This window comes from Pelobates fuscus, chromosome 1, assembly GCF_036172605.1.
Source record: "Pelobates fuscus isolate aPelFus1 chromosome 1, aPelFus1.pri, whole genome shotgun sequence".
In the NCBI taxonomy this organism is placed as follows: domain Eukaryota; kingdom Metazoa; phylum Chordata; class Amphibia; order Anura; family Pelobatidae; genus Pelobates; species Pelobates fuscus.
Window position 1 is genome coordinate 147,091,959 of NC_086317.1, and position 26,598 is coordinate 147,118,556.

The 26,598-nt window shown below is 39.9% G+C and overlaps 1 protein-coding gene across 2 annotated transcripts in view; it reads left to right on the forward strand.

Annotated features, from left to right (window-relative positions):
• The window catches only part of KCND3 (potassium voltage-gated channel subfamily D member 3), a 430,002-nt gene that overhangs the window by 376,438 nt on the left and 26,966 nt on the right, over positions 1-26,598 (forward strand). For both annotated transcript variants that reach the window (XM_063450795.1, XM_063450802.1), the window contains exons 5-6: positions 24,354-24,455; positions 26,142-26,234. In XM_063450795.1, coding sequence (XP_063306865.1) covers positions 24,354-24,455; positions 26,142-26,234 — 195 coding nt within the window. The remainder of the gene's footprint in view (positions 1-24,353; positions 24,456-26,141; positions 26,235-26,598) is intronic.

The following is a 26,598-nucleotide window of genomic DNA, read 5'->3' on the forward strand; positions in this document are numbered from 1 at the left end:
ATGAGTATCTTAGCTGCATTCAGGAGGTGCTTGACCAGAGTCTTTTTATATTTTGAGATAGGGAGCGGTGTGTGATGAAGAAGCATCTGGAGTGGTCGCATAGGAATATCTGTGTCCGTGATATGTTTGATCTGGTTTCGAATTTGACTACAGTATGGGGTTATCTTCCGGCAGGACCACCAAATATGGAGGGTTGTGCCAATCTCGTTTTCGCAGCGCCAGCAGGTCACCGAGGCGTTTGGTATCATTTGTTGGATCCGCTCGGGCGTCCTGTACCAATTGGTCAGCAGCTTGTAGTTGAGTTCTTGTTGTTTGGAGCTTAATGAGCTTTGGTGGGTCAGGATATGTATGTTAGTCCATTGATGGGCTGTCAGCGTGACTCCTGTGGCTTCCTCCCAGCGCGCTATGTGTTTCAGTGGTTCCCTCGGTGTGGAGGTTATCAGCATCTCGTAGAGGTGTGAGATTTCCCTGCAGATGTGTCGTCTCTGTGTGCATAGTTTCTCGAACTTAGTCAGAGGTCTGTGTATCAAGTTTTCGCCCGGGAGGGCCTGGTAGTAGGATTTGACCTGGAAGTATCGAAATCTGTCCAGCCCCGTCGGTGTCCGATCAGGTATTAGGTCGGGTAGTTGCTGCATTGTGTCGTTCTTGCACCACTGTTGCATATACGTCCAGTCCGCGGCCCCAAAAGCCTCGATATCGCGTGATGTGAGTCCTCCAGCCAGGTCTGGGTTGTGCGTAATCGGTGTCAGCGGTCCCGGGGTAGTCGTCAGTGCCAGTCTAGACCTGATGGCGTACCAGACTTTCAGGGTGGCTCCGATAAACGGGTGCTTGTGGGTTCTCGCGACGGTTAACGGGCCTCCCATAAAACTTGTTGAATATCATTTTGGTTTATACTAGTTTACATTTTAGCGTTACATAACTATATGGATATTTGCCACAGTCGTACTTTAAAAAATGTAAACCCAAGGCCTAGTACAGGGGTAGGCAAACTTTTAGCAGCACTGTGCCGAAATATGATTGTGATGTCCCGTAGCGTGTCGGTCCTATTTCTTTAAATTGAGGTGTGCATGTTGCCATATTCCGCTTGTGTTATTTATACTGCAGTTGCTTTGTATCGTTGTATTTGTGCGTATATGAGCTATTATATTGTATATGTTAATTAATAGTTTGTGGTATCATGTATAATACCTATAAATTTTGGTTGTATATGTGGGCTGCTTGTGGAACTGTGTGTGGATGGATATGTCACATTGTGTATTTGGTAGTGTGTGTAGCTGTTTGGGGTATTGCATGTGAGAGGCTGCATGTGGGGTTGTGTGCATGTATGTGGATTGTTGGCGGTGTTGTGTTTGGGCGGACTGCGTGTGTGTTTGTATTATTTGTATGAGGGGAGGGTTATTCTGCAGCTCTGTGTATACCTAGCAGTGTGGGAGGCTTCACTGGGTTTTAGGCTGGCCAGGTACAGCTCAAGTACAGAAGCTGCAACAGGAAGCTGTGGGCTGCTCTACTCCAGTGTGGATTCCCATTCACAAGTGCTGGTAAGAAGTGATCTGAGATCACTTCCTCTACGTCCTGCAATGCATAAATGGAGGATTGTCCTTTACCACCTTTTCGTATTGGCAGATATCTGAAGTTTCACTGGGACTCCTGACAGGCCAGAGCCTGTTTGGCATTTGTAGCCTTGAGTGCCGTGTAAAGGCACCTCGAGTGCCGTGCATGGCACTAGTGCCGTAGGTTGCCTACCTCTGGCCTAGTACAAGTATAAATAACAATAATCAAAACTCCCAGTGGGGAAGGTTCCACTAAACCATGTGCTGTGCTCAACGCATTTCTCTCTGCAAGCACTTTCTTAACAGTATATTCATAACCTACTTTACTTAACAGGGAGCTGTGGTGAGTTGACAGATTTCAAAATCGACACATATTAGTTAAAAACTGTATGAAAATCTCCAAATAGTTGAAGAGTTTAGTATGCTCTGCTATTTTGACAACTTACTACACAGGTTAGTGAATAATCCTTTAAGTCTTACATTATGTGACTTGCATTTAAAAACTAAGGAGAATGTTTATCCAGGTAAAACAGGTGCTGTTTATAGGCAATATACTGAATATGGACTAATTACCATGGAAAGAAATAGAATGTCTCTCCCAAGTACTTTGACCCATTACTATAAGTACATGAAGCAATAAAATACGTTTGTCTATTTTTTAAAAAGTTCAGTATTTTGGAACATACAGAAACTGTCAATATTACTGTCAACATAATTCATTTTCAAGTTAGCATTTTCCTCAGATTAACCCAATCAGGATCCAGAGATAAGTAGATTTATTGTTTCTGAGACAATCTTGACATGACATTGTTCCTCATGGGGTGAAATGTGCATGAACTTTGCTTAACAAGGCAATTCAGGCAGGCGTTCAGATTGCAAATGCTAAAACAAAGCCTCATAACTCAATACCGTGATCAGATTTGGATTCAGTGCCCAGCCAGAATAAAGCTTGCGGTTCATGCTCTATGATGATCTCCTCTGAGCAGCTTAGACAAAAGTATGGTCATTAAACTCATTACAGCTGCACAAAAAGAATAAAACCTTAACTTCCAACAGACTGTGAGTCTGAATATTTTATTATGTAATAAACGTTGCAGCTAGCTGCTGATTCCCCAGTAAAGTACACAGCACTCTCGACAAAGGTCCCAAAGTTGCATTACTAATTACTAATATAGATGCTGGGAAGATTCGTTCAGACAATTCTGGGGCACAGGCCAGCCTGAAACCTACGACACCAACCTTAAAATCGAATGAACCGATTATTTAACCTGTTAGATAACCATAATAATAATCATAATATTAATAATAATACAACCCCTTCACCCCATTAATCTAACTCCCCGGCCCCGCCACTGTGACCAAACTGGGAAATATATGAACTACCACCTAAATGAAAGGCAGGGTTTCCACACACTACACCCTTCTAACTTACACAAACCCACACACACACACTGCCCCTCTAGTACACACTGCCCCAATACACACACTGTCCCCCCCCATACACATATTGCACCCCTCACACACTGCACGCCTCTCTCACACACACATCACCCCTCACACACACACACACACTACTGCCCCTACCCCGGCAGACCGCAGGTAAGTTGTCAAACGTTTTTTAAACCGTTTGACTACTTACTCTGGGAGGGCGAAATGGCACTCCAATCACCATAACCACTACATAGTGGTTATTGTGCCAGGGTTGTTTCTTTAAATAATTTGCCAGTGCCCCTCCCGAGATTAGGTTCTGGATCCGCCACTGCATCCTCACCCAGTCAAGGCCCACTTCACTAAGCTGTCCATGCTACTTGGGTTGCAGGATAATTGGTGCAGTTGAAAAAACTAATTGTCTGAAATGAGGGACAGGCAACCTTCAGCACTTCAGATGTTGCCGACTACATCTCCCGTAATGCTCTTCAAGCTATAATGCTGTCAAAGCATCAGGGGGATATAGTCCATAATATCTGGAGTGCCAAGGTTGCCTACCTCTGGGCTGGTTGATCTTCAGCATGAATAATCTCACCTCTGTTCCTGTACTTATCTTTAGTAAATAACCCTGACAGTCAACTCAGTAGTAAAATAAATAAAATAACAAATGTTTTCACTTCTATTGGATGCACAATGTATTCGAGACAATTAGACCCTGAAAGGGATTATTAAAGAGGTTATGTTTACTATAGGTTATCTCCAGTATAAACATTAAAGGAACACTATAGGGTCAGGAACACAAACAGTGTGTAAAACCACTAACCACTCCCCACCCCCTCCCCCCAGGTACCTTAAAAATGGTTAAAACGTACCTTATTTCCAGCTCTCCATGGGGCTGCAGGCATTTGCTCCGCCCCAGTTTGCCTCTTTGGTTGACATCATCAGAATTGATGGTGTCAGCCAATCAAATGCTTTCCCACAGGCCCAAATGCTGCCCTGGCCAATCAGCATCTCCTCATAGAAATGCATTGTATTATTAAGCTGTACTTGTTCTGGTAACTATAGTGTCCCTTTAAATTGCCACCTTAAGATAAAATTAACACTCATTTACCTACTCACAAAATACACAAGAAAATATAAAATGTAGCCTTTAGTATAAGTAATTTTATTTATATATTATTTCTTTAGTTTGCATTTATCACAGTCACTATTCTCTAAACCAGGCATAGGCAACCTTCGGCACTCCATATGTTTTGGACTACACCTCCCCTGATGCTATGCCATCATTATGGGTGTAAAAGCAAGGGATGTAGTCCACAACATCTGGAGTACCAAAGGTTGCCTATCCCTGCTCTAAACATTTAATATTAAGGTCTGGATCAGAGTGTTGAGAATTATGTGGTTTCAATCAGCATGTTGGAGTTTCAATATGTTTTGCATGTGTAATGAATCTTTGTCGTTTGCAGAGAGGGGGCATTGTAAACATATCACTGCACTGGGCCAAGGTGTGATTTCGTGTCTTCCTATTATCCACGTGGGGAACCACTTCTTTTGATTTAAATGTGTTCAAGCCAGTCATTGGTGGAGGAGAGCATGAGCTCCTTGGGGGTGGTATGTTGGGAGTGGAATTTATTTTCCATAGGATGTTTAGCAACATTTTTTTTTTTTTTTTATTCTTTATTTTTGCGAGTAATGGCATATAATACAACATATTTTGTAAGTAGCAGGTATATGATTTAGACAGTACAGTTATAAATACATCACCTAGCTGGACCTACTCATTTTTTATTATTTGGGTACTAGTGCGCCCAGGCTCTTCTGTAGGTGGACCTACGGCTTGTGGTATGGGGGGGGGTGCTGGTAAAAGGCTCTTCGCGCCTTGTGGCTATGTCGCAGTGCGCCCTGATATGTACTCTTTAATAAGGCGCTTATTTGGGGGTTTAAGCGGGTCTTTAGCTTCTCACGGCTATGCTATATGTTTGAATGTTGGTGCTGGTACAGGTGGCTGGAGTTGTGTGCGGTGTGTTCAGAGATCTGCTGTGTTGTGCGTTGGTGTCGCTTGTGGACCCTGTGCTGTTGGGGTGAGGGGGGGAGGGGAATCATGGTTACTCTACGTTAGCGCTGTACCTTAAGCTTACGGAGCCAACAATATTACTACAGAGGTATGGTGTATAGTTAAACAGTGAAGTAACAATTAACCATTTTGGTGGTATACAAGTATGTACAGTCCCAAAGTTCAGGGTGGCGGTTCTGCCGCCGCGGGTGCTCCCACTCTGGGTACAAATGGGTAACGTTTGCTACGTTCCAGGTTGGGTGAACCGCTGCCCTTGTCTCTGCCACTGGCAGGCCTAGAGCTTGTAGGAAAGATGGCGCTTCAGCAGGGTGTAATATGGTGTGTGTCTTCCCCGCTTTTTCGGCAAGCAGGCGGCGGGGGCCCCACTTGTATACGATGGAGTTTTCTTGGAGAAGCTGGGTGATAGGCTTGAGGGATCTCCACCAGGATAAGGTATGTCTGGAGCAGTCCCGAAAAAATGCTAGTTGTGCTCCTTCAAAGGACACCGTGGGGGTGCCTCTGACTGCCCCCATTATAACTCCATAGTCGGAGTCCCGAACTAGTTTTAGTAGGACATCCCTGGGTACCTCTTGGGCTGCATTGGTCGCCTTGTTGAGTCTGAAGCAGGAATCCACTGCCATCTGTTTGGCCTGTTTGGGCACGAGGAGAGTGGCAAGGAGCCTCCTACAGTAATGAGGGAGTTCTGCTCCTGAGACTGTTTCTGTCACTCCCCTGATCCTCAGGTTGCGTGCCCTGGCTTTATCTTCTAGGTTGGCTAATTGGGCCTGATGGTCAGCACACTGTTTCTGCAGCGCTCCCATGGCTGCTTCTGTGGCTGACTGTGCCAGTTCATATCCTGCCATGCCTTCTTCCACTGTGTGCACGCGTGTAGTGAGAGAGGACACTGCGTCCCGTATTGGAGCTAGGTCTGCTGTAAACATGGCCTGGATCTCCGTTACTAGGGCTTTAATATCTGCCCTGGTTGCTGGTGCTGAGTCCCCCTGTGCTGTGGTCGTTGGTGGTCCTGTTCGCTGCCTCGGTTGAGGTGAGATATCGGCTGAGCTGCTGTCTTCCTCCGAGGACAGTGGTCTATATGCTGCTGCGGGCGCCATCTTGGCTGGTGCAGGTCGCGTGGCTGTGCGCATGTAGGCGCCGATATCCTGGGAACCCGAGCCAGAGTCCGGGTTTCTTCCCCATGTCTCTGGGGATCGGGCAGGAGCTTGCGTGGGTTTGTTCCGAGGGCAGTGTCAGCTTGTATGCCTCCGTTCTCGGGCCCGTTTGCGGAGCAGCTCCGAAACACGTCTGGCTCGTTTGGGTGCTGGCTCCGCCCCCCATAACTAGATATTCTTTGTGAAGTCTGGAGACACCTTGGGGTAGTCTTTTGGAAAGGGACCCACAGTGGCAGACCTTGTTGTCTATATAGTCCATGTTCATAAAGAGTCTCCAGCATGGTAGCAGAATGCTGACAGATGGCCCAGTGTTTCTGCTGATGCTGTCCGGTCTCCCAATGAGGTTTCTCCTCCTCCTGCTGCTCCCATTCACTGAAAGAGTGGTCAGATCTGGAATATCAGCTTTACTTTCCTCTATTCTTTCCTCCATTCTTAGCTGACTCCTAGTAACGATAAGTATCTTTCTTGTTTCATCACCGTTTTTAATACAATTTTGCTTAATAAATATACAGATACACAGAGTGTATACTGCTCCTCAGTAATGGCAGCTGAACAGAACATTCTAAACATCTCAATAATTAAATCTGAAAATGCCAGAACAAATGAACTGTTTTTGTACCAGACTTACACCTGAGTGTTTCAACACCTGACTTTTGGATTTTTATTGAACAAAAAGGAGTCAAAAAGTTCTTACTTCAATTTTTAGATTTTATCAACTGTAATTATTAATAGTTCTTCTGTTTAGCTTCATTTTAGATAGTTTAGTTTTGTTTTTTTTTGTCAGTATTATTTTTCCTGGAATGAGCTACTGGGTGAACAAATATTTGAAGTGTCCAATTTGGATGTGTTGTAATTAACGCCGAGCCTTTCCATATCTAATTTATATGTTTGCCCACATGCACTCCCATTACCTTTAACCAGAAAAATAGATACAAATAAACACTTCAACTCATCACACAGGAAGTGTAACTGCTCTGTAAATTAGCAGCCATAACATGGCTCGTGTCAGATTATACACAGCCTGGTTCACTGTTTAAATAACTGGTCTGTGTGTAGCAATCATCAAAGCCGGAAAACAAGCTTGTGCCCAACCGGGGTGGAAAGAGAGGATGCAGGTCAAGCTGCACATGCACATATGTGACAATTTATATAAGGCATCCCAGATCTCGATCTGTCTGAAGGACCACTCTGAGGGGTTTAGTTCTACACCACTCTTAGAACCGAGAGTTGGTGCATGGTGCTGAATACACAATCACCTTTGAAATAATGCAAAGTTGTGATGGTACTTAGATTGAACCTTTGTTAGTTTGTGCTCTAGTCCTTAAATCACTTAGGCAAATTATGCCTTCATAACATCAGCAATCAATATGCCAACAGCTGCTGCTGACGTATCATTCATGATGTCGATATGATTGTGTAATACTTTTAAACAAAACTTTTACCATTAGAAGATTGGTAAAAAACAGCCTTATACCTTGTGTTATGCACTCAGATTTCAGCAATCACAATCCTGCTTAAGAGAAGTTAAAGGAACATTCCCAACCCCATAACTATTTCAGCTCGTTGAATTTGTTATAGGGGATAAGTCATTTTTAAGTTGGGGCTCCGGTGCCTAAGACAGCATTCCCCATGCTTCCTTCCACTCAGCCTATCACTGGCTGCCTGATTAAACATTCCTTATACAACAGAGGCAAACAGTGTTGGTTGAAACAGTACATACTATTTTTCTCAATGGGCAGCAATTGACAAGCTGACACTGACAGCCTATTCATGTTGTCTGGCTTAACCTTCCTCATACTGCAAAGACAGAGAGGAAGAAACCACCACATGCAGCTGTGTCAGGCTCCAGACTCCCAAATTCAGAGGTAAACTATTCACCCCTAGAGGTAAAACTCCCATATTAACTTCAATGAGCTACCTTGTTATAGGGGTTGGTGTGTTCATTTAACATTCCTTTGACGGGGTCATTGAAAGCTCAACTGACCAATTAGAGAAGATTTAATATTTTCTGTCTTAATATCGCTAAGCTGTGCTACCTTAAAGTGCCAGGGCTGGATTAACATCCTCATGGGCCTGGAGTTTAAGGTCTTTATGGGCCAAATTACAAGGAACACTCCAAGCACCATAATCACTACAAAGCACTATAGTGATTATGCTGCCAGGGGTTCCCTGGCTCCTCCCATTATAAGTTCCCTGGGGTTTCCCGCCAAGAAGGGCAAAAAGCACACTGGCATTGGATAAACATCGCTCCATTCTTATACTCTCTAGCCATCTGGCACTGGTAGGGAGTTTCCATAGCAACCACAGCAGATGTGCTGCAGTTGCTAGCTTAGGAGAGCAGGAGCACTTCCTGTAGGATAACTTTTCTACTTTCTCTTGTTAGTCAGTGACGTAGCATTCAATGTCTGCTTAGGTATTGACTGGGAGCTTGGAGAAAAAAAATATTTTTAAATAGGTTTTTCCCCCAATCTGTATATATGCTGGCAAAACTGCTAGTACAATGTATAGATTAAATCTTGTGCTCTCTCAAGTAAGCATAAGAAACAAATAATTATGCTTTAACCAGGTTCTAAAGTATCACATGGATGTATGGTGCATCAGCCAAACAGTCCAAAAGGAATTTGCTATTAGCATCCAATAGCTACATAAATGATGGCAATCCTAGGGCAGATACTCTGCATGTGTATAACGCCATTCTTAGTGTTTTATATACTGTGGATAGCATCTGTACCACATTCTGACAGTACAATGCTGACGTTAAATATAACTTTTCTTCTTATTTTCTCCACTGCACACAGTGTGTAGGAAACAATTTATTTAAGTGTACTAAGCTGATGGAGAAACAATTCCACAAAAAAGGAGCATAGTAATAGGCTATTTAAATAAAGATCTAATAACCTACTGCTGTTGTTATGGTAACAAAATTCCTATAGCTCAATCGCTTATCAGTTCGTACACAAGGTGACACCAGCAAAAGGAGACTAAATAGACTGAATTAATAGGGTACTAAGAAAGAACATTGTATAGAAATATAAACTCATTAATTTGTGACTGTGGTTACACTTTTAGATCATTCTTCAGCCTTTGAGTTAGATCAGCTTTGTATTTATTTTAATATCAGATACGTCCGAACAATGTACGCTTGTGCGTGGAAAATGTACAAAGTGGTTAGGGCTGTGATCTAAACCTCTCTATAATTTGAATTTTGTGGCTTGGCATGGTAGGATTTGAGAAGTCCATTCGGATACCTTAGCCTGCTATCTATTCATTTCTTTACATCCACATACTAAACATGTGTATTAAATATTCTTTTACAGTAGGGACATTAGCCTGGCATTGCAAATTATCTATAATCACCATAATGAGGATTAACAGATCAGGTGGCACCTGGCAAATAGAACTGGTATCAAAAAACTTAAATTTGACGTGCTTTTGCGAGGTTTATCAAAGGTATATTTTTCCGTATATGTAAAGATGGGCACCTACCTTTTTTTTGCAAACCATTGATACAAATTGAGTTCATAGTTCTAATATGCCCAGAGATACTTCTAGCCATCAACCTTCAAACACCTAGATGAATATTTCTCATTCTTGGTAACAGAATGATTTGCTCTACCATGAGCACCGTAGAATGGATTCACTGTACATTTGACAAGCTGACCTCTCTTGTAGTTAATTGGACTTTTATCTAATACAGATGATCAGCTTTACGGGACTCGAAGCCCTGGTTGAAAAGTTCATTTTGACATTGTTTTACCCTTCGATATAAAAATGGATAATCCTTGATAGAAAACAACCTATAGCTAAGGGGTAATAAAATGAAACTGTGTAAATTTTGCATATACTGTAGTTGCATAGGTAAAACATGGTTGACATCTAACTGTACATATCATGTCAGGTCTTTAAAAAACATTTTCCTGAGGAGTTCTCAAATATGATACCGCAATATTTTCATTTTGGCTATTGTGACCTTTAATTTTAAATTCACTTTATTTTTACTTTAAATCTCCAAGTATTCACACTTTAGTGAAAAAACCTTTAAGAGTTAACCTCCGTCTACACTTGTGATGTTGAAGTGGGAATGTTGGTTTTCAGCTGGGGGGCTATTTGGCATTGCATTAGTTAACAGACATGGTGACCACACACATAAGTGACACTACAGAACCAGACAAAAGCCTGGGATCGGAACTTGTAGCCATGGAAACTCATGTGCTCTTTTATATCAGTTTACGCTGTATGTCAAACAGAGGGGAGGGTGGGATGAGCTGTACTGGTTAGGAATTGCACAAAAGATGTATATTAGAGACTCAGGACAGCCTTTCATGTCACTGCGTGTTCCAGATTGCTCAGATCCTGCTATACCAGCAATAATTAAACTTGCTAAAGATAACTTGGTGTTAAATGATCAATTCACCATTCTGTCAGGTGTTTTGAGGAGGCCTAAGGGGTTTATGTAGTATACAGTGAATTGAACATTAGCAGGGTTGCTCACTAAACAGATATTCATAAGTCAAAGTAGTGAAGTAGGGAAAATTGTCCAAATCACCTGCTTACTGGTTAGTTATTTTAGCCTATATATATATATATTAAAGATTCCTTGACCAATCACTGACAATTCCCATCTGCATTCACTACACACAAACTTTTAGAGAATTTTAAATTGAATTGAAAAAAAAATTAACAACAATGATTAAATTGCTGTTAAAAGCTGTTAAATTAATGCAGTAACACTATAGTGTTAGGAATACATAATACATTTTATTTTTTTAAAGCATCTTGTAAGTCACAGTATCCCACATTATAACTGCCCTCATAGTTTAGGATCTAGGGCAGTGGCAGAACTAAAGGAAAGAGAGCCCTATTGCAAGAATGGCTAAAGGGTCACTGACAGACACACACTCACTACAGACAAGCTCACTGACACACACATGCTCACTACAGACAAGTTCACTGACATACACATACAAGCTCACAGCAGACAAGTTCAGACACACACATGCATGCTCACAACAGACAAACTCACTACAGAAAAGCTCACTGATACACATATGCTCACTACAGAGAAGCTCACTGACATGCATACACATTCTCACTACAGACAAGCTCACTGACACACACACATACAAGCTCACTACAGACAAGCTCACTGAAACACACATGCTCATTACAAGTTCACTGACATACACATGCTCATTTTAGACAAGTTCATTGACACACACCCAAGCTCACTAGAGACAAGCTCACTGACACACACATACTCACTACATACAATCTCACTGACAAACACATGCTCATTACAAGCTCACTGACATGTTTACTGACACACACATACATGCTTAATACAGACATTCTCACTGACACACACATACATGCTTACTACAGACATGCTCACTGACACACACATACATGCTTACTACAGACATGCTCACTGACACACACATAAATGCTTAATACAGACATGCTCACTGACACACACATACATGCACACTGCAGACCAACTCACTGACATAAACATGCTCACAACAGCAGGCACACACACACAATCAAGATCACTCATTAGCTGCAGTGTTCTTGAAGCCTACCTGGCACTGCAAGCTCCTGCTGTGGAAGCCCTGGAAGGTGAGGACTCCATTTCCTGGCCTCTTCCTGCCCTGAGGTCAGCAGTTTGAGATCGGGGACTGAGCTTGAGTGCCCTCCCTGCAGTGCCCCTCCGGCCGCTGCATACTCAATGCGGCCGCACTCAATGCGCCCCAAGCTCCTCCCTCCATAATTCCCTCTGACTCTCACAGTCTGAAGGGAAAATTACCAAATGGTATTAGTTACAGGTAATCGGGCTCTCTCCCAGACCCCAAGTGCTGCGGCCCACCGGGAAATTTCCTGGTATCCCGGTGGGCCAGTCCGGCCCTGATCATACAACTTCCAAGGTTGTATTTAGCACTGAGCAGTGTTTGTGTGTATGAATGTAAGCATGTTTTTGCATGGAGTATGTGTGTGTGTGTGTGAATGAAGGGGTATATTTGGTTGTAGTGTTGTGTGTTTTATGTACTGTTGCCATTGAAACCAGTGATTTAGTTGCGTTTAGTGTTTGCCTTTTAATGTAGGGCTGTGTCTGCATGTAGTATTGACATTTAAATACAGGTATGTAATTGTGTGTAGTGTTGGGATTTGAATGCTGAGATGTATTTACATATACACTGCCACACTGATACAAACACACACACAGACACCCATGCACATACAGACACACACTGACAGACACACATGCAGCTACACAGATACACACACATACAGATATAGACACACAAAGACAGATACACAGACTAATAGATGCATGCACTGACACACATGAAGATGCACAAACACATATTAACATACATATAGACAAACAGACACACACACACTGACACACAAGCAGATACACAGACACGCAGATACACACAATGACACTCATACAGATACAAACATGGATACACATACAGATATACAGACACACAGGGGCACACATACAGACACACATATACACACAATGACATTTATACAGATACAAACATGAACACACATGCAGATACACACTATTAACATACAAATACACAGATGCACAGATACACACACTGACACCCGTGCTAATACACATACACACACACACTAACACACATATAGATACACAGATACACAGACTGATACACATGCAGATAAACTAACACAGAGATACACTGAATTGCACACATTCAGATACAAAGAATGACACTAATACTGACATACATACAGCTACACATACAGACACACTGATACACATACAGACAAACAAATACACAGACACACATATACACATATAGAAACACATGCAGAAACACAGACTCACAGATAGATACACATACAGACACACAGATACACACAAACAGACACACATGCAAATTTAATTTTTTTTTTAGCCACTCTCCTGTTTCCTATTTTTTGGGTGCAGGAGGGTGGCTTCCCTGGGGTCTAGTTGGATGGCAGAGGCTGTTGGGAGTCAGAGGCTCTCACACTCCGCACCCCTCCTCTCTGCCTTACTCCCGCATAGCTCTGTCTGGTAGCTGGGAGAAAGTGATTGGCTGTCACTTCCTCCCAGAGCTGTAATCATTAAAGGTGCCCAGTCATGGTGTTAAAAGGCTGCAGTGCTGACTGGCTCTTGAAGACACCTTGCCATTGGATAAGTGTATGGGCCACCCGATGTGTCCCCCGGTGCAGCTGCAGTTCCACCGCTGATCTAGATCCCCTGTGTAGTAATGAGTAAAGGGATACTACAGATACCAAACAACTTTAGCGTAATAAAGCAGTTTTGGTTATAGATCAGGCCTTTACATTTTACTGCTCCATTCTCTGCCGTTTAGAAGTTAAATCTCTTTGTTTATACAGCCCTAGACACACACACCCTGCATGTGACTTACACAGCCTTCCGAAAGCAATTCCTGTAAAGTGAGATCTAATATTTAAACTTGCATCATTGTAAATTATGTTTAATTTAGAATGTCTTATCTCCTGCTCTGTTAATAATTTGCTATACCATGCAGGAGACTCATATATGTAATTAAAGTTAAATTTACAGAGCAAGAGATAAAAACTTGTAAAATTAGTGAACATTTGATTGAAAATGAAACTTTGTTTTCATGCAGGTTGTGTCACAGTCACAACCAGTGAAGGTGTGGCTGAGGGTAAATGGACAAAAAAGATTTAACGCCTAAAACTAAATGGACTTGAGCAGTGAGACTGCAGGGACATGATCTATACACTAAAACCGCATCATTAAGCTAAAGTTATTTTAATGCCTATACTATCTCTTTAAATATCGCTTAAAATTGGGAATATTAAAAGAAAGTTTGTAATTTGTAAGTATTGTGTGTCACTTATTCAGACATATTGAGGGTTGTGAATAAAGATCAATTCTGGGTGAAAGTTCTAACAGTGGAACAATCAGCAGGGGCTTTCCATGATCTCACCTATATATAATAAAGGTACAGTAGCTCATTCAGCAATTGTAAAGATTTGATTAAAACTTCTCTGATGTGCTGCATCTTTCCTACCTGTCTTCTCTGGGAAAATCGTGACCATTAGTTATTATGTAGGTTGGATGATTGTATACCAACTAGCAACTTCTGTAGTCTGCTACTCAATAACAGTTCAATATGTTAGCATAAGCAAACTGTGACTGTGTAAAAACATGGCCATGAATGTAAATAGGCAAGCTATACTCACTGTAGGAAGTTAAAACGTAATTGCATGACCCCATCTGTGAGCAAGCGAGCACTCCTTTAATTAGTAATTCATATTAAAAACAGTGTAGATGGCTGAAGAGATTATCCATGTCCCCCTTGATCGTCTATACTTATTTCATGGTGATGGCTTAGATGCAAAGCAACCTTAATGCTGGTATTCATTTACTTTATTAGCTATATATAAAAGGTGGCATGTAATACACTCCCTATGGGGATTTAAATATGTTATTTTTCAAATGTTTTAAACTGTTGGGATTTTTTTTTCTTTTATAATGGTATGTTTTTGAATTAAATAAATTATTTACATTAGAAAAAGCAAAGCCATTTATTAATAAAATAAACTGAAAAGGTAATAATTTCAGGCATAATTTTCAGGCATAATTCGGACAAGAAAATGCAGGAATGGGCTATGTTATGGATGGTGCAACTTGCCAACACAAACAGAGATAGGAATTGACCTGACCTCACTGTGTTAACCTCTACCACTTCACCCACTCTGTAAAGTAATACTCGCTAAAATTATTTTTAAACCTTTGTCCCTCTAATTTAAGACTATGTCCTCTTGTTGTGGTAGTTTTTCGTCTTTTAAATATAGTCTCCTCCTTTACTGTGTTGATTCCCTTTATGTATTTAAATGTTTCTATCATATCCCCCCTGTCTCGTCTTTCCCCCAAGCTATACATGTTAAGATCCTTTAACCTTTCCTGGTAAGTTTTATTCTGCAATCCATGAACCAGTTTAATAGCCCTTCTGAAGATACAGTCTCCAGTACTGCGTACAATACTCCGAGTGAGGTTCTGTACAATGGCATGAGCACTTCCCTCTTTCTACTGCTAATACCTATCCCTAAAACCACAATTTAGGTAGCTAGTCTCCCCTCAACCCCCTTAAAAGGTAATAAAATGAACCTTATTTCAAGTACCATCCCCCGATTTGCAAACTTCTTGACATCATGAGAATTTATGATTTCCCATAGGCAAAGCATTGGATTGGCTGAAATCGTCAAGGAGACAGAAAAGGGTCAGGGCCAAACACCTGCTTATCCAGCACCTCCTTCGAGAGATACATTGAATCAATGCATCTCTATAAGAAAAATTCAGTGTGAGACGCTAAACAGCAGTGCTGAATACTGTGCTGCATTGCTCCAGGAAGCACCTGCAGTGGCCATCTGAGGAGTGGCCACTAGAGGTGTCCCTAGGGGGAACTGTAAGTACTGCCTTTTCTTTAAAAAGGCAGTGTTTATATGAAAATGCCTGAAGGGAATGATTATACTCACTAGAACAACTACATTAAGCTGTAGTTGTTATGGTGACTATCGTGTCCCTTTAAATCTTTAACATTTTAATCAGCATTTTATTCAAAAATGAGATGTTTGGATTAGTGAATAAAATTAACCATATATATGTCAAAGCATTGACTGATAATACCGATTGTGGCAATATTTGATTGTAATAACTTTCCCCTGCAGTTGCCCCTTGCGGCACCCAGCGATACAAAGCCATGTCTTATTTTAAAGGGTATCTCCTAATTATTCGTGCATGTGACACCAACTAAGAAGTTAATGTGCCTAAGTCTCAGTAAACAGACTTGTACTAAATATAATTAGTTTACGTAACGTTACTAAAATAGAATTTAAATGAACATAAATTAATTGGTAAAAATCAGTTAAAAACCTGTTGCACCAGCAGAATAATTTTAATAAAATTTCTGCCAAAAAAATATATAAGATGAATTGCAGTGCAAAATGCATGTATGTTTAAAGCTGTGCACATTTACATCACTGTCAAAACTCTAAATTATATATGCCATTCGTTATAGTGAATGAAACGAACACTGTTCAAAAAATGCACGCTTTATAATACTAGAGTAAGTTTTTAGTTATGGTTAGGAGGAGGCTAAAGTAGGTTTATTGATAAGGAGGAGGTTTGGGTAAAGTTAGTTTAGAAGGGAGATTAGAAAAAGGTTGATTTTAGCATTAGCAGGGTACAGGACAGCAGTGTGCTTGGTGCACTGACGTTGACCATCATTATAAATATTGCTTCAATTACTATCTTTTTTAAAGGGATACTAAAGTCACCAAAACAACTTTACCTTAATAAAGCAGTTTTGGTGTATAGATCATGTCCCTCCAGTCTCACTGCTTAATCCTCTGCCATTTAGGAGTTCCTTCCATGCCTTCCTTAACTCTTCCTGCAGGGAACTGAGCAGTTAAACTTATCAATGCAAAGGCATGATCTATACACAAACACTGCTTCATTAACCCCTTAAGGACGGAGGACGGTTCAGGACCGTCATCGGCATTTTTGCGTTGCCGACCGGTGACGGTCCTGAACCGTCCTAACCGTCCAATGTACTTACCCGATCGCCGTCGTTCCCCCGGCGGCGATCGGCGGTGCTCCCGGTGTGGGGAGACTGCCTGCAGCCCAGACAGTCTCCCCATGGAGCTTTAGGACCCCTGTGGCCATGTGATCGCCCAACAGGGCGACCACATGGTCACAATAGGTGTCCTAGTCTCTGCCTGCAGGGGGACTGTCTGTGCTGACAGGCAGCCTCCCTGCAACTGTAAAATAAAAAAAAAAATTTAAGTGAAAGTTAATAAAAAAAAATATTATTATATATGTGTATATATATGATATATAGACATATATTATACCTATATAATATATGTCTATATATCATATATATAATGTCATGCTAAGTGTATTTTTATATTAATATGTACATATATTAATATAAAAATACACTTATAATTAATTTACACACGTGTATATATATAATATATATAATAACTATATATATTGTATATATATATTATTATAAAATACGAATAATAAATAATTTAAATTAAATTAAAAAAATTTAAAATAATAATAAAAATTAAAAAAAATTATATATCTATACGAAATTTTATGCTAATGTATTTTGATATTAATATATATATATTTATATCAAAATACACTTAGAATGAAATTGTATATATATCTATGTATATATAAATAAATAAAAAGAATGCGAACTATTCATATGTCCATATACAAAATTACATAAATAATTATATAAATATACACGTAGACTTCAAATATATAAATATGCATATATATTTAAATTCTATGTGCGTATTTATGTAATATTTTTACATAATTAAGTTATTTCATTGATTGCAGTTTAAGGGACCTGCCTGCCAACCCAGGCCGAAAGTCCAGAGAATTTAATTTGCTATCACTGTATTTTACCCTGTAACGTTCTACGACACCCTAAAACCTGTACATGGGGGGTACTGTTTTACTCGGGAGACTTCGCTGAACACAAATATTAGTGATTCAAAACAGTAAAACATATCACAGCGATGATATTGTCAGTGAAAGTGACTTTTTTTGCATTTTTCACACACAAACAGCACTTTTACTGATGATATAATTGTTGTGATACATTTTCCAGTTTTGAAACACTAATATGTGTGTTCAGCAAAGTCTCCTGAGTAGAACAGGACCCCCCATGTACAGGTTTTATAGCGTTTTTGAAAGTTACAGGGTCAAATATAAAGGTCAAATATTTTTACATTGAAAATGGCCAGGTTGGTTACGTTGCCTTTGAGAGCGTATGGTAGCCCAGGAATGAGAATTACCCCCATGATGGCATACCATTTGCAAAAGAAGACAACCCAAGGTATTGCAAATGGGGTATGTCCAGTCTTTTTTAGTAACCACTTAGTCACAAACACTGGCCAAAATTAGCGTTCAATTTAGTTTTTTACTTTTTTCACACACAAACAAATATGAACGCTAACTTTGGCCAGTGTTTGCGACTAAGTGGCTACTAAAAAAGTCTGGACATACCCCATATTGAATACCCTGGGTTGTCTACTTTTAAAAAAATATGTACATGTGGGGTGTTATTTAGCAATTTATGACAGATAATAGTGTTACAATGTCACTATTGATACATTTTAAAAATTTATGTTTTGAAACCGCAATATCCTACTTGTACTTATAGCCCTATAACATGCAAAAAAATATCAAAAAGTATGTAAACACTGGGTATTTTTGAACTCAGGACAACATTTTGAATCTATTTAGCAGTTTTTTTCATTCGCTTTTGTAGATGAGTAAAAGATTTTTCACATAAAATTCAAAAAACGTGTATTTTTTTCAATTTTTTATCATATTTTTTCATTTTTTTTAAATTAAATTACATGAGATTATATAAATAATGGTATGTAAAGAAAGCCCCTTTTGTCCTGAAAAAAACAATATATAATTTTTATGGGAACAGTAAATGAGAGAGCGGAAAATTACAGCTAAACACAAACACCACAAAAGTGTCAAAAAGATGCCTGGTCGCAAATGTACAACATCGCAAAAAAAGTCCGGTCCTTAAGGGGTTAAAGGATTACTATAGGGTCTGGAACACAAACATGTATATCTGACCCTATAGTGTTAAAACCACCATCTAGCCCCCCTGGGCCCCTCATGCCTCCATAAATATAGCAAAACCTTACTGTATTCAAGCCTGAAGCTGTAACTCTGCATGCTGTTTGACTCAGAAAAACAAGCAGTCTGCTGACATCATCAAAAGTGGTAGTCTGATCCAATCACAATGCTTCCCTATAGCATTGGCTGAGACTGACAAATAGGAAGATTGGAGCAGAGCCAGGATGATTCAAACACAGCTCTGGCCAATCGGCATCTCCTCATAGAGATAAATTGAATCAATGAATCTCTATGAGGAAAGTTCAGTGCCTTCATGCAGAGGGAGGAGATACTGAATGTTTGGATGCATTTTAGGCAGCCATGGCCCAGGAAGGATCTCTAACAGCCATCTGAGGAGTGGCCAGTGAAGTTATCACTAGGCTGTAATGTAAACACTGCATTTTCTCTGAAAAGACAGTGTTTACAGCAAAATGCCTGACGGTAATGATTCTACTCACCAGAACAAATTCAATAAGCTACAGTTGTTCTGGTGACTATAGTGTCCCTTTAATATCAATAATTGCAAGTTGCCTTATTTAACATGAATTGCCATCACTTAGTACTACAAGAAGCATAATGCTTATATGACACCTGTTCCCTGAGCTATAGAGTTTCAAAGTATTTCAGGATGCAGGAAGACCTGTCACTTACAAATACACATAGATTAAAGGTATTGACTGCTCAGCACAGAAAGCTGTCATTCACAGTTCATATTGCACTGTGCGATATACAGTCTGTATTTCGGGTATATCACAAGAAAAACAGTTATTTTTTCCAAGTTTAGAAGCAACAGAAATCTTTTTAGTACAATAAGTCGTCTGACCTGAATAGACTAGATATTTCACAAGCGATGTCTGTATTTTGTGTGACAGCTGCAGTCAGATATATATAGAGCAAATAACATTTGTTTGCAGCCCAGTCAAGAAAAGCAGTCAGAATGTGCCTAAATCTCTGCGCTCTCCCAGTGCTGGCTGTGTAAATTGGCTCCTTAATGTAGCAACAGTAGACAGGGGACTGACAGAAAAATACAGAAATAGTTATTGTAATGGTGCTTTTGTGTGAATTACTTCGTTTTTCAATCTTTATTGTATTAACAAGAATGATTGAAAAACTGAGCAAGTCACACAGTAGATTATTAAAGTTAGCAGTATTTTGTAAGAAGTAGTGTCAGGATGCTTTGCATAAACAATGGCGAAATCTATTACTCCACACAGACTAACATCCCACATTCATTCATCTCTATACCACTACTAACATCCCACATTCCTTCCTCTCTATACCACTACCAACATCCCACATTCCTTCCTCTCTATACCACTACTAACATCCCACATTCCTTCCTCTCTATACCACTACCAACATCCCACATTCCTTCCTCTCTATACCACTACTAACATCCCACATTCCTTCCTCTCTATACCACTACCAACATCCCACATTCCTTCCTCTCTATACTTCTACCAACATCCCACATTCCTTCCTCTCTATACCACTACCAACATCCCACATTCCTTCCTCTCTATACCACTACCAACATCCCACGTTCCTTCCTCTCTATACCACTACCAACATCCCACATTCCTTCCTCTCTATACCACTACCAACATCCCACATTCCTTCCTCTCTATACCACCACCAACATCCCACATTCCTTCCTCTCTATACCACTACCAACATCCCACATTCCTTCCTCTCTATACTTCTACCAGCATCCCACATTCCTTCTTCTTTATACCACTACCAACATCCCACGTTCCTTCCTCTCTATACCACTACCAACATCCCACTTTCCTTCCTCTCTATACCACTACCAACATACCACATTCCTTCCTCTCAAAATCACTACCAATATCCCACATTCCTTCCTCTCTATACCACTACCAACATCCCACATTCCTTCCTCTCTCTACCACTACCAACACTCCACATTCCTTCCTCTCTATATCACTACCAACACCCCACATTCCTTCCTCTCTATACCACTACCAACATCCCACATTCCTTCCTCTCTATACCACTACTAACATCCCACATTCCTTCCTCTCTATACCACTACCAACATCCCACATTCCTTCCTCTCTTTACTACTACCAACATCCCACATTTCTTCATTCTATACCACTATTACTATCGACATTGTAACAAACCACCTCTTTTACAGGTAGGGTTGTCACAGATCTTGCAGTAACCACCTCCTTCTAGGGTATATAAAGTCCAGGACACAGTCAGCTCGGTTTTCCTTTTTTTTATTCAATAAGAAAACAGGTGCTTTAAATAATAACAAAAACAAACAAAATCCCTTGCTCTTACTTGAGCTCTTACTAGACAGGAAATTGCTATCTGCAATTGGGTGGCTTTCCCACTTACCAATTTTCCAAACAAAAGAAATGTATTTGCAATGAACACAGTTGTCATTCACTCTCCTAGCTGTCTTTTCCTCCCTCACACTGCAGCAGGCTGCCCTCTTCATTTAAAGGCCTGTCTACTAATTGACTAGCTACAGGTGAGTGTCAATTAGTTAACTCTTAAGTCAGATCTAAATTGTGGTTTGTTACACAGCAACTAGTGCTGTTGGAGCATTGGCCCACCCTGCTCTCCAAATACTCCGCCCCAGGGACCCATACCATGTTTTGCAGAACCTCAGCAATGTAGATTGCAAACACTAACATCTTCCCTGGGGCATTTAACTGAAAATTCTCAGGTTGCAGTTTAGCAAATCAGGCCTGATGTATCTTCCATCAACCACAATGCCACTTTTACGCTCACAACATCCAATATTATTTTCTTCCCTCTATAACACTACTGCCATCCTACATTCCTTTTCTCTTTCTAGCACCATCTCTTCCCTACGCTCCTTACAATTTATTCCACTACTGCCATCCCACATTCCTCCTTCTCTATACCACTACTGCCATCCCATATTCCTCTACTCTCCCCCCTAATCCCATTCTTCTCACCTACTCATAGCTCTCCATCAGTCTTTCCCGGATTTCCCTTCACCCACCCCTATCCCATTCAACATTCTTGTTACGCTCCACTAGACATCATTCCCCATCTTACCACAACAAGAGGACATAGTCTTAAATTAGAGGGACAAAGGTTTAAAAATAATACCAGGAAGTATTACTTTACTGAGAGGGTAGTGGATGCATGGAATAGCCTTCCAGCTGAAGTGGTAGAGGTTAACACAGTAAAGGAGTTTAAGCATGCGTGGGATAGGCATAAGGCTATCCTAACTATAAGATAAGGCCAGGGACTAATGAAAGTATTTAGAAAACTGGGCAGACTAGATGGGCCGAATGGTTCTTATCTGCCGTCACATTCTATGTTTCTATGTTTCTATCTGTTGCCCTCTTCTGCCCATTACTCACCATTTCTCTACTATCATAAAATGTTTACTTTTTCATGGATAAAAAAAAAAAAAAAAAGGCAGCCAGTAATAGGCTGAGGGTATCAGATGATACCATCAGCTGATCACTTACCATCAAAGCAAACCTTCCTGATCACAACAGCAGCGGGAGGAAACGACAGGAGGTAGTGTTGTCAGCACTCAAGGGAAAATTTAGGAGTTAAACCCGTGTTGTTCCTTTAATAAGTAGGGGTAATCCAGTGCTCTAACCTACCTACCAAGAGGGCCTTAAAATCTGATAAATAGGATGTGACCTGGAGGTGGCAGTAAAATTATGAAACATTATGACAGGCGGTTTTCTATTCAGGTTTCTAATTCAAACTAGCTTTTTGGCAATTTATAACCTCAAATTATTCAACCTGAGGAGAATTTTAAAAGTTAACAGATATGAGCAACACATAAACGGAGATTATTCATGAAGTGCTCATTATTTCTTAGTTTTGGAACTGTGACAACAGTGATATTTACCTCTCCAATTACAACACTTTGCTTCCTTTTAAACTCCAAATGTAATTAACTAATAATAATTAGAGGGATAGGAGCACAGTTCTGCATGAGCTCACAGAAAAGATTACATTCAGAAACGTGTCCAAATATAATTATGATAGACTCTATTTTCGTGTATTTACCTTTTGTGATTGAATTGAGTAAGGAAAGATCCAGCTTCCTTTGAACAGAGATAGAACAGAGATTGGTGTACGAGAGAGAGGGCTCCAGGCTTTTGATTAGTCAAATTACAAGTACTCGGGCCAATATCTAAAACATAATAATCTGCAATGAAGCAAACTGTGCTGTTTGATGCTTGTGATATTTACTGCCTGATTCGTGATATCAGATCACAATATAGTACGGAATTCCAAGTGTTGCAACAGCTAATCACACACATACCAACTCTCATGCATGTATAACAGTATTTTTTTTTTTCGTGGTATCACAAACACCTTTTAAATTTCCATGACTAAGTGCTTTGAGTGTGAAATACATTAAGCAGCTAACTTATTTTCTCCCTCACTATACTTTGTTCTTGCCAACTTTTGTACGACCTTTGAGAGTGATGGCTAACCTTGGCAGGCCAGTTGTCACTGACCTACATAAAACATGACTAGGGATTAGTGGGAAATGTAGTTCAGTAACATCATGACCTATAGGAATGCTCAGTTAATGCTGAAAATGCATACTAGTGTTCTTTTTTGCCATTTATACCAGTATTTATGACTGGGTTTGATGGTCTAATTCAGGCTTCCCCAAACTCCGGCCCTCCAGATGTTGCTGAACTACAACTCCCATGATTCTATGAATGAAATAGATAGGCTGAGAATCATGGGAGTTGTAGTTCAGCAACATCTGGAGGGCCGGAGTTTGGGGAAGCCTGGTCTAATTGATCACTATATTAATGATGATAGTAAGAATTCATTATACAGCTTGTAATGTATATATTCATTTAGCCTAGCAGTCTGTATAGATAATAAGCATATCACTGTTATTACAATGGCTGACTTGTCTATAAGAATAAAGTTGGTGGCTATCAGGGATACCGAATTACAGGGCTTATTTCTCTTGGCCGACCAAGCCAAGTGCAATAGAATGGACTTTCACTAGGAAAGGCGAAGGTAGTTAGAAGGGGGGCATCAAAATTCTGTTTCTTAGTTTCCTGAGAATTTAAATTGTTTTAATATTGGTGCTTAAAATTGCTCCTCAAAACAGATATGAATAAGATCGAGTTGGAGATTACTTTTCCAATTATCTTGGCCTTCATTTTAAGCACCTCTCCCCATCTTGCAAGACAATAAATCCCTCTATTTTTAATCTTACACTGGGATGGTTTCCAACGTTGTAATTTCTTCTATTCATAGAAAATATCTTTGTTATCTAATATTTATACCTAACCTTTTAGATTCGTAAGAAGCTATATTCAAAATGATTGTGAGAAGCATTACAGCATATTGCAATGAAAATTACTTTATATTATGTTGACTCAAGTTTCTTGTTTGTTTGTTTATTTGCTTGTGTCACTAAACAGAAAGCCAGGCTCGCGCGAATCAAGGTGGCCAAGACAGGGACTTCATCTGCCTATCTGCACAGCAAACGCAATGGTCTTCTTAATGAAGGCCTGGAACTAACGGTACGTTGCAAATCAAATCAAACATTGTTCTTTCTAACCGTGTTCAGATATTCTCAAGGGGTCCATTCGCTAAAGGTATAGTTCAGGGGTAGGCAAACTTTAGCACTCCAGATGTCAGGGACTACATCTCCCATAATGCTCCTACAGCCATACGGCTGGAAAAGTAACAGAGGATATGTAGTCCGTAACATGAGGAGTGCTAAAGGTTGCCTATCCCTGGCCTAGTTTGTTTAAGTACAATGTAAAGGTTATATTCATCTGGTAATCCACTAATGTTAATATCAACTGATCATTTGAACTTCATGATGGACTTTGGCCACTGGAAGCCTTCTATGTTAAACGTAAAGTTTATTAAAAGATATTACAGGTATCTGAACTTAATAAGAAATTTCCGTCAACTAATTTGATGGTAATTATTCTCATGCTTAGAGTAAGATCATATTGGAAGTGACTAGACTCTTATCACTACCTTTCATTCAAGTGCCATGCACTCAGGTGCACTCCAACGTCACTCAGGTAAAGCATTTTTTGAGCCTATTTCACTTTTTCATTTTCTGAATTCAATTCCCCTTAATATTTACTGGGGACTCTTTGCAGGAGCACGGCAGAAAATGAACGGCACACACATGGATCATTTCGGGCACCATAAAAACATTGTCGCAATCTAATTGTTATGATGCAAGGAGGTCCTGGGCATTGCCTTACCTTGAGGGGTTAAACCATTAACGAACGATTTAACCCCAAAGTCTGGAATTTTGCCTTTAAATTTAAAATTCACTTTAAATTCCCAAGAAATCTCACTTCAGTGACTAACCCTTAGTATACAAGGCATCACAACTTGACCCACAGACTATTGTCCTTCACTTTATTGGGGATGTTTCTCAGCCCTCAACTAACTGAAACACAATATAGCACACAATTTATTTGCTGCTTCTATCAGCAATGCACTAAAATGCATACCCTCTCGTGCAGATTTTTAGTTTGTAAAATGATGCTAGAATATTTTGAAAAGGTTGATAGAACAAACAACCAGAAAATCCTGGATTAAAGTATGGTTCACCAGCATCGTGTTTTTTTTATGTGTAGATTTCCGAAATCCCTGCGTGAAATGTTCAGTATGAAAACGTATTGTTCCATTTAACACTTTAACCTGTGTACCAGAGTTCTGCAGTTAGCTCATCATAGCTACTAACCATTTATATTAAGTCCGCTGTTGCTTAGCGTAATGTCATTGGCGTCTGCAGTTTCTGCGCCTTACTGACGGAGCTATACATAAGGTCATAGTTCCTCTATCATTAGAAGCTATATACTAATTAGTATAATTTGCTATTATGCAAAAAGGAATGGTATGGTTTTAATATGAACAAAAAGTTTCTCTCATTTGGGGAAAAGTATATAAATAACAGAACAATTATGCAATGTAAACTAAGGCAGTTAAATTGTAGAACTAACAACAGTAAAGATAGTCCCAAAATTACAATTCGGGACACTAGATTTGTTTTGGAAATATTGATTGAATTTATTTTCAAATCACTCGCCTACTGTGACATAAATTGGACCATTGGTTTGAGAAGTCAAAAATGTTCTTCCCACTGAAAATCAATAGAAAAGAGTCTGAAATGTCTTTTTGATTCTAGAAAGAGTTCATTAAATGCATATCAATAACACCAAATTCTTTGTGCGTAGAGTTCCACAGATGATGACCCGCACATTGCAAAATCATGTTCACTGATAGAAAGTCAACACCACCACCTACTGCACTGCCTTGAGAAGACAACTGTAAGTAATGTGTATGAGATCTGCCTGTAATTCTAACAACTAATAATTAAAACATGTGCAAAGATCCCTCCATCTATTTGATGGGGTTATATGAAGTTGTTTCTATTTATTTAATACCAATTAAACGTCACAACACCCCAATTCATAGATCCTACGATCCTAACAATGTCATAGATCCTTAGATCCTAACAATGTCATAGATCCTTAGATCCCAACAATGCCATAGATCCATAGATCCTAACAATATCATAGAGCCATAGATTGTAACAATGTCATAGAGCCATAGATCCTAACAATTACATAGATCCTTAGATCCTAACAATGTAATAGATCCTTAGATCCTAACAATGTCATAGATCCTTAG